Source organism: Syngnathoides biaculeatus, chromosome 8 (genome assembly GCF_019802595.1).
Source record: "Syngnathoides biaculeatus isolate LvHL_M chromosome 8, ASM1980259v1, whole genome shotgun sequence".
Lineage (NCBI taxonomy): Eukaryota > Metazoa > Chordata > Actinopteri > Syngnathiformes > Syngnathidae > Syngnathoides > Syngnathoides biaculeatus.
This window is the reverse complement of record NC_084647.1, coordinates 32106151-32121492: the sequence shown is the minus strand read 5'-3', so window position 1 is coordinate 32121492 and position 15342 is coordinate 32106151. Positions and strand designations below refer to the sequence as shown.

At 45.1% G+C, this 15342-nt stretch overlaps 1 protein-coding gene across 1 annotated transcript in view; it reads left to right on the top strand.

Moving 5' to 3' along the window:
• Positions 1-9013: 9013 nt before the first annotated feature.
• The window catches only part of mtnr1ba (melatonin receptor type 1Ba), a 28747-nt gene continuing 22418 nt past the window's right edge, over positions 9014-15342 (top strand). The window contains exon 1 of the mRNA XM_061827793.1: positions 9014-9200. Coding sequence (XP_061683777.1) covers positions 9014-9200 — 187 coding nt within the window. The remainder of the gene's footprint in view (positions 9201-15342) is intronic.

Below are 15342 nucleotides of genomic sequence, written 5' to 3'. Positions count from 1 at the left end.
GTAACTGCAATTCTTCTGTTATTGTCAAAGTTAATTACTCAAATTATTACTCGTTTCAAAATGTGTCAGGTAACAATCACACTGCCGTGATTTGGAATTTATTAGGGTTTTTTTCTTTTTTTTTAGGATCATGATAAAGTAATTAGTTGATATAGTTAGCCACCAAATGAATTTTGAACTAGTTAAAATCGAAAATGAACTTTGCCATTATTGGTCAGTCCAGGGTTTGACCATCACAACCTGTTGTAAGGATCAGAATATTTTATTGTGTGAATGCTGAAAGAACAGTACACATTTTACTTTCTTCTTCTTTATTCTCACTTTTTTAGCACACTACTACTTCTGCATTTTTCATCCGAGTCTAACAACTCCAACTTTGACATATTAAAAGAAAATCACGCCTACTGGGCTCGTATGGTTCTTATTCCAAAATTACCCACATTTCACAGAGCTTCAGATTTTACACCCACAGATTCACCACCCATTCCCAATGACACATTCAATAAAATAGTTCCAAATAATTGCCATTCCATAATCAAAACATTAATCTCATTCAGAACTAATTTAAAACACATTCACCACATGCACCACCAAATTTCCACCACTCTTCATCCACGCTTCACATTTTCCAAGTTAAAATACCCACATTTTTCCATATTGGGGTCTACTCGACCTGGTTCCCTCCTGCTTCTACATTTATTGACCAATTCAAACAATTCCAACCACAAAATATTTTCCAAATTCCCACATTAGCCAAACTCTATTCTTCTACATCAATTTTCTTAGCCACTCAGCATTTTCATTTCTGATACCTCCAGTTCTGCTTCCTGTTGTTTCTTCAGTGCCACCATCTCTAATCTGTACATCATGCGAGGCCTCACCACTGTTTTATAAACTTTGCCTTTCATCCTAGCAGACTCTTCTGTCATTTTATTTATTTTTTGTCACATGGATGCAATAAACGATGCAATAAATGATAACAAAATCTATAATATAGGGATTATTAACAGTTGCTATAAAAGCATGTAATATTTGTTGAAAGCTATGGCAACTGGGCTTTCGGATGGGGCCAGCGAGATTTTGATTCACTTGCCCAATTGGGCAAGTACAGTGAAGAAAATAATTCTTTGAACACCCTGCTATATTGCAAGTTCTCCCACTTAGAAATCATGGAGGGGTCTGAAATTTTCATCGTAGGTGCATGTCCACTGTGAGAGAGATAATCTAAAAAGAAAAATCCAGAAATCACAATGTATGACTTTTTTAACAATTTATTTGTGTCATACAGCAGCAAATAAGTGTTTGAACACCTGTCTATCAGTGAGAATTCTGACCCTCAAAGACCTGTTGGTCCATCTTTAAAAGTCCACCTCCACTCCATGTATTATCCTGAATCAGATGCACCTGTGTGAGGTCGTTAGCTGCATGAAGACACCTGTCCACCACATACAATTGGTAAGACTCAAACTTGTAACATTGCCAAGACAAAAGAGCTGTTCAAAGACACCAGAGACATAATTGTACAACTCCATATGGCTGGAAAGGGCTACAGAGAAATTGCTAAGCAGCTTGGTGAAAAAAGGTCCACTGTTGGAGCAATCATGAGAATGTTTGTACGACTGTTAAAAGTGACGTATGATGGTTAAAAATACTTTGGAAAGTTATCGGGGCTCATAAGATGTTTCAAGAAACCGTTATGACAAGAAGTGTGCTTTGATGGACAATATTGACCCATGTGCCTTGGAGAAACACAAATGAAGCAAGAATTACAAACTCTGGCCGTTGGTAACCTATCCAGACATTGTCAACTATCTCTTCTTTGCGACACGCACTTACAGCATGGACCAACAAAAGAATGACAAAGGTCTGGATGCCTACAACCAATTCATCAATGGCTGAGTTTGTGATGCGGCAGTATCCATTGTAACCAACCTGTGTCTCCACACTGCTAAGGTTGGTGTACTGCATATCCATCCATCCATCCATCCATCCATCCATCCATCCATCCATCCATCCATCCATTATCTACTGCTTTTCCGGGTCGGGTCATGGAGGAAGTAGCTTCAGCAGGGATACCCAGACTTCCCTTTCCCCAGCCGCTTCTTCCAGTCCACAAAACACATGTAGACTGGTTTGGCGAATTCCCGTACCGCACAACACAATTTAAATATGTAGGCTGAGGCTACTTCATTTCCGAGTGAATGCTGTTGAAAGTATTTATTTGCGTGATTACAGTCAGTATTGTGTTAAATTATGTTGATTATACCTACAAAAGAGGTGTGGATTATTATTATTTTCGTTTTTGCAAACATACACATAACGTTCACTCTTGAGGAATGAGAAAAGCAAATGCAAACCGAATACGTGAAACAATGAAATAAAGATTAAGATGGATTCATTATGGAGTACTGGCAGTGGGGGGATTCAGTTCAGTTTAAATTGCTTTCGTGGACTGACAGAAAATCCAGATTTTGAGAGAAATGCATTGCTTTCACACACGAATATTATGTAGGCCCTTGGCCCTAAAGAATACTTCTCCGTCACAGAACTTAGTTATTACTAAGTATGAGTGAAATTCTAAAAAGTATTCAATACCTACCAAAAACAAAATGCCCCGAGCAAACGCTGACATAAGGGAATGGTTTGGCTGTTATATCGGCTCTGTTGATACGAGACAGCCACAGTTGTCGCAGTTCGGTTGATAACTGCTCAGTTTTCTCACACTATTCTTGATCACATCTGGCAGTCGAAAGAAAGAAGCTTTACAATGTTCACTTTCGTTTGAGCAACTGATAACATATGAAAAGGCTATGTTAGGACAGCAACCTTCAACAATACCCGGTTCCAGGAACTGCCTTGAATGGGGTTGATTTTCTGCAGTCTCCGGCCTTGTGTGACTATCCAAAATGGAGTTGTTTTTCGCAGGCAAGTGCTTTGAGTGTCCAGTCACAACCGAAGTAGTTTTCAGCAGACTCACCGGCCTTGGGTGTCTAGTTACATCAGTTAGATCCTGTTTTGAGACTTGTCCGCCAACAGCAGCTTTCCAACAATGCCTATATAATCTTAGTTCTGCCTTCACCCACACACAAACACACACACCGGGTGTCGGACCACAGCCTTTTCCTGTGTCATACTGTGTCTAACAGAGTGATTCTGTTCATTGAACTTCAAAGTGTTTGTCACATTCCACGCCTCTGGAGACCAGTTATTGACTGAACCTGGAATTGGACGAACACATGGAAGGACGCCAAAAGGATCCAACACATAGCAGTGCATCCCCATTCATATGCTTTTCTGAACTGATTTCTGCTCAGTTACGTTTGTTTTTTTTTACTCAAATTCAGCCATCGTAAATGGCGCCCGTTCTCTAAACCGGAAGTTGTGTGACGTCAGTCGAAAACAGTCTATGCGTGGGTTTGTGTGTGCGTGTACATGTGTGCGCACGGTGCATGTGCGTGCCTGTGTGTGGGTGTACGTAAAAGGGGAAACTTAGTGAGACACACGCACAAACACTTTTGCTCACAGTAATTTTGATGCGAAGAGCGAGAAAACCTTTTTCTTGTGACGTCAGCCATGCAGCGCTTTCAACCAGCTCACAGCTTCACTTTTCATTGTAATATAAGTAGAGTTTCCCCGTGCAGCACCTCTGCGTAGACTACTGCGCACAAGTCCAAAACAGTTGCAGCGCAGCGAAAACCGCGGAGTTCATCTTTCTTGATTGGTCCGTTTAGTCACATGCTGTCCTGACCTCCTTATTGTCATGGTCCTACTGGTCCCAGCCCTGGCTGTGCAGGTCCCCTACACACCTGCATTGATTAGGAGCCGCACACCAGCGCCTCATCGCTGATAATTAACCCCAGTATATATAGGACCCAGCGGACGGTCTGGCTTTGATCATTGCTGTCCATGCCTCCTTCCCGCACCTCCTTGTTCCCGATCCTGAACCCCTGTGTACCGACCTCCGCCTGTCCTCCGACCAACCCTGTAAACTTGACGCCCTTGAGACTGCTGCTCTCCCTGACCGATCTCCAGTGTACCGATCCCTGCTTGCCCGCTGACCTGCCTTCTACGCCTGACATCCTGGTTACCGATGCGCCGGTTGACTGTCTGCCTGATCCCCGACCTTGGAATGAATAAACACTTTTCCAAAACAGCCTCTGCGTCTCCGGACTCTTGCGTTTTGGTCCTCTACCGCACCGATGGGTTGTGACAGAATGATCTGGCCATTACAGGACCCAGCAGGAAATCCCGAGGTGCAGCAACTCGAGAATCATGAGGTCTTCTATCGCGAAATGCGGGCAGAAATTGAGCGGCAGAATGCCGAACTGGCGGTCCTCACGGCCCAGGTTCGGCGGGGATTAGATAACCGGCCGAGCTACGCCCACATCGCGGTTGCAACAGACTCGCTGCTGACTCACGCTCATGCTGCGGTGCCAACTGACCCGCTCCCAAGCCACGCCCACGGACCTCCTGACAAATCACGGTCACGCCGCAGTAGCAACCGACCAGCTACCGAGCAAAGCTCACATTGCTGTGGCAACAGACCCGCCACCGCGCCATGCCCATGTCGCGGATTCAACAGATTCACTGCAAGCTCACGCCGCGGTATCCACTGATCCGCTACCAAGCCAAGCTCACATTGCAGTGGAAACAGATCCACCCCCTTGCCACGCCCACGTCACGGTTTCAAAAGAGGCGCCGCTGACCCATTCTCGCGCCACGGTACCCATCGACTCTTTTCGGAACCTAGCTCATGTCGCTGGAGGCAACAGACTTCAGGGCGAGCGGCGAAGTAAAAGGGTGGAATTGGCGAAAGCCTGCTAGAGCGCCTTCAACGTGTGTTTTCCCAAAAAACAAAACGAATTGCAGAGGGCGTAAGTTCAGAGGATGGAGTGAATTCAGATAAAGATGAGGCAAACTATTTAGCTCAAGTTAAGAGGGGGAAGACTTTATCATTCCCGTCGCCCCATGCTGTTCCCAAGAGTAATATATTCATGCCCCCTAGTTTCTGCCAGTTCTCCTCCGGGATCCCTGACTCTGAGCCAGTCGGATTCCGCCTGAAGCAGTCGACTCTCATTCATGGGCAAGCCCCCAGTTCAGGTGTGCGAAGTCAAACATCGAATGAGCAGCAACGTGGCATTCTGCGGCCTGTGGGTTTTCAGGAGCCACTCTCCAAATCCCATGTTCCTGCCCAGGAGGTGGCGATGGCTCTGCAGCCGCCTCTCGTTCCTGTCCAGGAGGTGGCGATGGCTCCGCAGCCCCATCATGTTCCTGTCCAGGAGGTGGCGATGGCTCCGCAGCCCCCTCACATTCCTGTCCAGGAGGTGGCGATGGCTCCGCAGCAGCCTCACGTTCCTGTCCAGGAGGTGGCGATGGCTCCGCAGCCCCCTCACATTCCTGTCCAGGAGGTGGTGATGGCTCCGCAGCAGCCTCACGTTCCTATCCAGGAGGTGGCGATGGCTCCGCAGCCGCCTCACGTTCCTGTCGAGGTGGTGGCGATGGCTCCTTAGCCGCCTCATGTTCCTGTCCAGGAGTTGGCAACGGCTCGTCGGCATCCTCACGTTCCTGTCCAGGAGGCGACGATGGCATCATGGTCCCCTTCATTCCAGTACCGGCTGAGACCGGCCCGCGGCCGCCCATCGCTCCTGCTTCAATGGCGACCAGTCTGCGGCTGTCTGAGGGCCATGCCACGACGGCCACAGATCTTCGGCGGCTCCCTGACCTAGCCTCGGCAGCGACTGGTCCCCGGCCACCTCACGATGAAGCCTCAGCGGGGACCCACCAAGCGAGAACCTCAACATCTTCATTTCTGCTACCTCAAGTTTTGCTTCCTGTTGTCTCTTCAGTGCCACCATCTCTAATCCATACATCATGGCCGGCCTCACCAGTGTTTTACAAACTTTTCCCTTCATCCTAGCAGAGACTCTTCTGTAACATAACACACCAGACACCTTCCCCCGGCTGTTCCAACTTGCTTGAACCAGTTTCTTCACTTCCTTACTACACTCACCATTGCCCTGGATTGTTGAATATTTGAAGTCGCCCACCCTTGCTATCTCTTCTCCCTGGAGCCTAACTCTTCCACTTCAACCCCTCTCATTCACACACATATATCCCATTTTACTTTGGCTAATCTTCATTTCTCTTCCAGTGCATGTCTCCATCTTTCTAATTGTTCCCTCACCTGCTTCCCTGCTGCAGATCACAATATCATCTGCGAACATCATGGTCCAAGGGGATTCCAGTTTAACCTCATCTGTCAGCCTATCCATTACCACTGCAAACAGGAAGGGGCTCAGAGCTTATCCCTGACGCAGTCCCACGCCACCTTAAAGGCTGACATCAACGTTCCCTCTAATTTTTTACGTGTCTGAGCAAACACACGAAGCCCCTGAGGACTCTCTTTGACCACTGTGAGCAACAGCAGACGTATGCACTGTGGTCAGATCAGTGTCATCCATTGATGTTCCATTGCGTTTAAGACAATTTAATCATACACAATACAATACAACACAAAACAATAACAAAATAGAAGTACAAAGACAGTTAAGTAGTGTGTAACACGAGCTAACCAGCCAAATGACGTAGACAGTAATCCCTTGTTTTTTGCGGTTAATGGGTACCAGACCCACCCGCGAAAAGGGAAAAACCGCAAAATAGGGGTAATCTTGCAGGGATGTCACATTATACCCTATCTATGCAGCTTCCCGCTGCAGTACTGTACTAATGTATGCTAGCGTTTTTTTTTTTTTGTTATTATTGCTTCATCGGTTCATGTCGTCGCACATGTACATAGCGATCTGGCTTTTTTTTTTTTTTTTTTTTGGGGGGGGGGAGTCTGGGAATCTGCTATGCACTGAATCCACGATAGCTGATCCACAAAGTTGAGATTATTATCGTCACCAACATCGAACAAATGTTCCAAATGGGTGAAAGTTATTTCCAGTGAATGTTCAAAATAGGTGAATGTTCTGGAAACATCCAAAAGACGAAAGGCAGAAGACAGTGTGGCGTCCATGTACTTGTCCAAAAGCAGCAATGGTAGTAAGAAGCTCCTGTCAACAGCCATCCTCCCGAACATTCCAGACATTCGTGTCCGACAACGTAATGGAGTCCTTCTCTCAGAACGTAACAAAAGATCCGCGTCATAGCAACTTAAAGTACGTAAGTAATAAAATACATAATAAAGGAAAATAAAGAGAAGAATAAAGAATGAATAACTAAAATAACAATGCAGACACACGGAAAGCATAGCTCTAAATTAATTTCGATAACATCCATATTTGCTTCATCTGGCATGGGTCCTTCTGAGTACGCTACGCTATCGAAAACAGATATATCCATTTTTGTTATTTCTCTAGATTATTTGATTTAAAGTTCTGAGGACCGCGGTTTGACCGGGTATGATCCCAGCCCTCCCTGTGTGATATTTTCATGTTCTCCCCGTGCATGCGTGGGTTTTCTCTGGGCACTCTGGTTTCCTCCCACATCCCCCCCCCCAAAAAAAAATGCACTATTAATTAGACACTAAATTGCCCCTAGGTGTGATTCTGAGTGTGACTGGTTGTTTGCCTCTATGTGGCCTGCGATTGATTGGCAACCAGTTCAGGGAGTACCCCGCCTCCTGCCTGTTGACCGCTGGGATAGGCTCCAGCACTCCCTGTGAACCTTGTGAGGATAAGTGGCTAAGAATGGATGGATGGGTATATATATATATATATATATATATATATATATATTATATATATATATATATATATAAAGAGAGAGGGAGAGAGAGAGAGAGAGGCTCTATGGACACATAAAATATATAGGTTAACATCTTCATTTCAGATGTCAAAAACTATGGCTCCCAGTGTTGTCTTTTTCCGTGGAATCCGGGTCGAAATGGCTCTTTGAGTGTTGAAGTTTGCCGACCCCTGGGTAATCATTTAAACTAAACATAGCATTAAAGAAAATAATCAGATGATCATATATAGCAATATTGCCAACATTTCACATATTCTGGTGGTTTATATAAATGTATATGGGAATCCACCGCAGGTAACATGAAAAAAATCATGCATGCATCTGATTATGAATGTGAAATAGAGGTGGCGGGCAATCCATGGTTGGAGTGGGAGGTGCAGTATCTTTGATGAGCAAACACACACACACACACAGTTGCTTTCATGGCTCACAATTGGCGGTGACATATATGTGCTCGTTTACTTTTAGGTACTTACCAATGTCTGCATGTCAAGTCTACACTAAGTTGCTGATTTAAAGTAGCTTCAACTACCAGTATTTTCCAGGATGTTACAGTATTATACTGTATATATATATATATATATATATATATATATATATATATAATATTACAATGCATATACAGACCTTCAAATGCCTTTGCATAAACATTGTTGCCATTAAATGAGTTGCACACAATCAGAAGAGAAGCCAAATTAAAGACGATTGGAAGATCTGTGAAAGCAAGGCATAAACAAAAACATAATGTTAGTCCTTTTTGCAATCTAAATCACAAAGTTGGCTCTTGGTATGTTTCGTTGATGATAAATAAAATATATAATCAAGACAAAGGATTATACCATTCTGAAACAAATGCATGAAATGCTGCAACTAAAGAGCAACCGAAGGAGATTCAGCAAGTTGGCTTTAGTTCCACAGAGATTAGAGGAGGAGGAAGGAAAGTAGATGTGTTGGAGGAGGCAGAAATAAAGAGAAATGAGGAGCAGTGGTTTCAGAGAGGGAGAACGGTCGAGCGAATAAAAGGAGGTGGTGTGGAGACCCATGCGGCTGTATCTCTGTTGACATCCTCTAGGAACCCTAAAGTGTGCATGGGTCTCTTCTGGCTGAGGGCCGGCGGAGCGGCTCCGGAATGTGGAGGCAGTGAGAGCGCAGAGAATGCCCGTGGCATGCAGCTGATATTTGGGACTTAATGGGGAGGAGAAGAAAACAATGGAAGCTCTCTGCCACACAGGGGAATGAAGAGAGGGGGGGGGGGGCTATGGATATGTCGGAGTATGAATCGTTGAAGAATAAGACAGAAGACGGGCGGGAGCCAAGCCGGGGAGGCGCGCATCCTGCATGGGCACTCACAGCGCTGGCCAGCGTGCTGATCTTCACCACTGTGGTGGATGTGTTGGGGAACCTTCTGGTCATCATCTCTGTGGCCAGAAACTGTAAACTCCAAAATGTGGGTAAGAAGCTGAAATCAAGTTGCATACATGTGTGTGCATGTCAACAAACAGCCTCAAACATGCCGTTGGCCAGCCGAGAAACAAACGTTTTGATGTCAATCAACCTTGGCTGAATGTCTGACACAACGAGTCAGTTGAGAATTGAATGGATTTGAATTCATTCTTGTACCAAACCGAGTGGCTTGTTTTCCAACTGCCTCCTCCATTCATTACAGACCAATAAGTCTTAATGTGTCCTGTCATGGAGCCATTCGCCTTTCACACAGTGTCAGAAACTTGACTCTTGCAGGTTGAAGGTTACACTCATTTACTGCACTGTCATGTAAAGTGACTGAGGAACTTTGGATCAGATCATCACCACATAATTGTGTGTAGTTAATTTGTTCCTAGTAATTGCTTCAAAGACAGGGAAACTGGGTGATGACATGAGTGACAATTTAAAAGAAATGATCGATCATAATTGATAACACAATTACATGTATAATTTACAGGTATTGTAAACAAATGGGATGGATGCCACCCGTTTTAAGTTTGCATAAACCTTAGTAAGTTGCATATTAGAAGATGAGTGATTCTGTGGTGGACTCTGAAGTGCAATGATGTTCATCTCTTTTTTTGCTTATCTAGTAGGTTTGACTATCTGATGGTGTAGTGCAGGGGTCGGGAACCCATGGCTCGCAAGCCATACCTGGCTCTTTTGATGGTTGCATATGCCTCGCGGAGCCCTCATAACGAGATACTCTACATGTGATTCTGTCATGCAGGCAATGCAAATGACGCCGAGACAGTTTGTCCTAGTGTGGTTGCCATAGTTTGGTGTTGGTAGTAGATGTGCGCAGGAGCAGAAGGGTCGAATGCCAATCAGGTCGGAACAAGTAATGATGGAAACCAATGGCATAGAATAAAAACTAGATTGCGCACAGACCCCTTTTACGTGGTAATTCGGCTTCAGGGCAAAACTTTGCTATTTCACGTGAAAGTTGACATCCTTGTCATGCCCCTGGCATCCTCCCCAGGCTGGGCGTGGTCAGCCAATTAGTCAGCACACACCTGCACCCCTTTTCGGCTGATTACACCCGGTACTTATAGGACACGGGGGACAACTAGTCCTCCGCCAGATCCTTGATTCCCATGCCTCGTTCCCGCAATCCCGTATACCTGACCTACCGTGTGGCGACCCTCGCCTGTTCCCTGACCATCCTAGTAAACCTGCCTCTTCTGATACAGCTGCTTTTCCTGACTGACTCGTTGATCATTGACCACGGACCGAATAAAGGCTTTCTGCACACTACCTGCTTGCCTCTAGAGTCGTGCATTTGGGTCCGCCCTCGAGCCTCGTTCGTGACAGAACGATCTGGCCACAACATGGACCCAGCCGACTCCGAAGTCATCCGCCGATCGTTACAGTTCCAGAGCAGACGGCTGGCTGAGCAGGAGGCTGCTCTCCAGGTAACGAATCAACGTCTCCCTGAGATATGTGCCCGGCTGGAGCCGTGGCTAGCATCCCAAGCTAGCGCGGCTGCTACGCCGACGATGGTCACTCCGCCTGTCGCTCGAGTCCACCCGTTCCGCCTGTTACGGAGCCCTCCCATGCCAGCATAACTCCACTCTCCCGACCGGAACGTTTCTCAGCCGACTCAGGCGACGTCAAGCCCTTCCTTGCGCAGTGTGACCTCCATTTCGAACTGCAGGCGTCCGCTTTCCCCACGGACCGCTCCCGGATCGCCTTCGTCATTTCCCACATGATGGGGAGGGCGGAGGCGTGGGCCTCTGCGGAGTGGAGTCGCGACTCAGAGATCTGCCGTTCATGGACGACGCTCGTCTGTGCGCTCAGCCAAGTATTCCAGTGGAACGGAAGACAGAGGTCCGCAATTCAGCGCCCGCTTCTGGAAGGAATTCTGCACCCTCATTGGCTCTTCGGCTCGTCTAACTTCGGGCCATCATACAGAGTCTAACGGCCAAACAGAGAGGGTAAATCAGGAATTAGAGACAGGACTTTGATGCTTAGCTTCTAGGGACCAGAGCACGTGGAGCCGGCACCTCAAATGGGTTGAGTAGGCCCACAACTCCCTACCCTCCGCGTCAACAGGTATGGCTCCACTCCACGTTGTGCACGGCTATCCTCCCTCTCTTTTTCCCTCCTTGTCCACAGACTCCGCGGTGCCGTCGGCCCTGGCAGTAGTACGGCGCTGCAAACGGACCTGAGAGGCAGCCCGGAGGACGCTGCTGCACATGGGCAACATCTACAAGTCCGCAGCGGGCCGCAAGAGGAGAGCCTCACCAGAACTCAGCGTGGGGCAGCGAGTGTGGCTCTCCACCAAGGATCTCCCGGTGCGGATGGAATCCCGAAAACTTGCTCCCAGGTTCGTTGGTCCGTTCCCAATCACCAAAATCATTAACCCGGTCGCCCTATCACTCAGACTGCCCAGGTCCATGAGGGTGCACCCTACGTTCCACGTCGGCAGACTACGCACGGATCGTCCTTCGCCCCTGGCCCCTCCGACTTATTGTACTCTAAAAGGTTGATTCTACATAAATGCGCAAATATACCTATATTTAGTTTTTTGAATATTGCATCTCTCTTTTGAAATTCCGTTTTAAATATTTCACTTTTATGGCTCTCTCAGTCAAAAAGGTTGCCCATCCCTGCCTTAGGTGTGTGCAGTTTGGGTTCAATTCTGCTCAGTGATGATGTCAGTATGTGCCCTGTGAATAACACAATTTCATAGTGTAGTATGCCTTACCCCCAAAATTAACTGGAATAGGCTCCAACTCTACATACACTGGTCGATTGTAGACATCATAGGATCACATTTTGGTGTGATTAATAGGCATCAAACTCATCTGCATTAATCATGTTCTCCTCCTATCCTGTCTCTGTTTTCCACCGTACCGGTGCTCAAACATTTCAGCTGATTTTGGGATAGAGGCAGACAATATGAAATCATCATTAATGAGCAAAAATGTGATTTTCGAAGTTAGTATACACAACCCTTAGTTTCTACAATAAGCCAGCAACGATAAACACTTTGTAGCTACCCATTGACGACAGTATTTTTGTTTACATGGCTGACTTTTGTGCATGGGACCAACCTTGAGGGTCATTGTCATGCTGAAAGACCCACCCAGAACCCATCTTCATTGCTTTGACTGAGGGAAAGAGGTTCTTCCCCAAAATCTAACTATACATGGCCATGGTTATCCTCTCTTTAATACAGTGCAGTCGTCCTGGCCCATGTGCAGAAAAACACCCCCAAAGGATGGTGCTACCACCCCCGTGCTTCACAGTATGGGTGGTGTTCTTGGGATGGAACTCATCATTCGTCTTCCTCCAAACACGGTTTGTGGAATTATGACCAAAAAGTTAAATTTTGCACCTCATCTGACCACAAACTTTTCTCCCATGACTCCTCTGGATCATCCATATTGCCATTGGCAAACTTAATACAGGCCTTGACATGTGCTGGTTTAAGCAGGGGAACTTTCTGTGCCAAGGATGATTTCAAACCATGACGTCTTAGTGTATTACCAACAGCCACCTTGGAAACAGTGGTCCCAGCTCTTTTCAGGTCATTGACCATGTCCCGTCATGTATTCCTGGCCTGATTCTTCACCTTTCTAAGTAAGGATCACTGAGATCCCACGAGGTGATATCTTGCATGGGGCTCCACTCAGATTAGACTGACCGTCATGTTTAGCGTCTTCCATTTTCTAATGATTGCTCCAACAGTGGACCTTTTTTCACCAAGCTGCTTGGCAATTTGTACGTCGCCCTTTCCAGCTATATGGAGTTCTACAATTTTTTTTATGGTGTCTTTGCAAAGCAAAGCAAACCAAATTTATTTGTATAGCGCATTTCATTCACAAGGTAACTCAATGTGCTTTACATGATTAAAGGCATTTGAAAACAAAGAGATAAAACATTTAAAATGGGATAAAAACAATAAAAATGCAAACAAAATATTTTAAAAAGTCAATTAAAACCACATACAGTGTTTTCAACCTGGATTTAAAAACATTCACACTTGGGGCTGACCTCACCTCTGTTGGCAACTTATTCCATTTATGTGCAGCATAATATCTAAATGCTCCTTCACCATGTTTGCTTTGGACTTCACTATTTGACCTGAGTCAGTCGATCTCGGACCTCTACTGGGTTTGTATTCCGTGAGCATTTCTTACATGTATTCAGGACCTAAATCATTTAGTGATTTATAGACCAGTAAAAGAACTTTAAAATCTATTCTAAAGCTGACTGGAAGCCAGAGCAAAGATTTTAGGATTGGTGTTATATGCTCTGGCCGCTTTGTTTCGGTCAGAACATGAGCTGGAGCATTCTGAATGAGTTGCAGCTGTTTAATACTCTTTTTGGGGAGTCCAGTCAGAAGGTCATTCCAGTAGTCAAGTCTACTTGAGATAAAAGCATGGATGAGCTTTTCCTAGTCTGCTTGACACATACAAGACTCGACTCTAGATAGGTTTTTCAGATGGTAGAAGGCGTTTTTTTGATTGATTTGATATGATTGTTGAAAGTCAGGTCAGAATCAATCAGAACACCACGGTTTTGGACTTGGTCTTTGGTTTTTAAAGATAGAGAGTGCAGGTGTTTACCAACACCAATTCTCCTTTCTTTATTGGCAAAAACAACTGTCTCAGTTTTCTTGTGGTTTAGTTGAAGAAAATTTTGGCTCATCCATTTATTGATCTTAGACAGTGTAGCATTAGACAGTGGCAAAATACGTCAGTTGAACTGTAGTCATCTGGAGACACTGCTAAATATAACTGTCATCTGCATAGCTTTGGTAGTCAAAATTAGAGTTTTGAAGAATTCGACCCAAGGGTAGCTTAACCCTCTGTTGACCCATGTTGCATTTTTGCACATGGTATATTAGGACTGATAACATACCCGTCCCTGTTTCGGCACGCTGCCCGTGAGAGGTACATCTTTTTTGCCGTTTGTTTTATGTATTAAACGAAAAAGAAGTGTTATTTCCTTGATTGTGGCCTGTTGGGAGACATTCATCTCAATAAGGCAAAAAAATTGCCACCCTGCCCATGAATGGGTTAAAACCCTCTATTGACCCATGTTGCATTTTTGCCCTGCTTGGTTAACAGAGGGATATACAGGTTGAACAGGAGAGGTCCAAGAACTGATCGTTGAGGGAGCCCTTAGATCATTGCCATTTGCTGAGACCGAGCACCTCCAATGGTCACAAAGTAACTCCTTTCCTCCAGGTAGGACCTAAACCATTTAAGGACCGTTCCATTTAGTCCTACCCACGTTTCCACCCTGTTTAGCAGTATATTGTGATATACCCGATCAAAAGCTGAGATCCAACAAGATCAAAATTGACACCTTTCTTGAGTCAGTATTCAACCTTGTATCATTTAGCACTTTGATAAGAGCAGATTCTGTACTATAATGATTTTGGAAATCTGATTGAAATTTGTCGAGAAGTCCATTTAAATTCAAGAAATTGCTGAGTTGATTAAAAATAACTTCTCCAAGAATCTTGGCTATGACCGGGAGATTTAAGATAGGTTTATAGCTTGCTAACATGGGATCGTCCAGGGCTTTGCTTTTTAGAAGAGGCTTTACAGCAACTACTTTCAGACCTTTGGGAAACTCTCCAGACTGAAGTGATCAATTGATTATTTGCTGAAAATCAGGTAGCACAATAGTTTTGAAAAAGTCAGATGGTATTGAGTCAAGACAGCTCGTTGATGGTTTCGACTGCTGAACAGTTTTCTCTACAGTTTTTTGGTCAACTATCAAATTCTGACAAGTTAATATAGTTTTGTTTGGGTGGCTTCAAATGTGAGATCACTCTATCTTTTTGCTGATTTGTGCCGACATTTGACCTAATAGATTGTAATTTTTCACTAAAATTACAGGCAAACTCATTGCGTTTGTTAGCTGTTATGAGTTCTGGATCTATCTGATTTGGGGGGTTGTAAACTTGTCAACCACACCAAATAGAGCACGAGTATTGTTGAGGTTGTTACTGATGATTTCAGAAAAGTTGTGACTCTTGGTTAAAATTCCACAGACATTGTCTGTAGAGGTCATAGTCAATTTGGAGTTTAGTTTTTCTCCACTTGGGTTCCGCTTTCCTACACTGCGATTTAGATCTTTTGACCA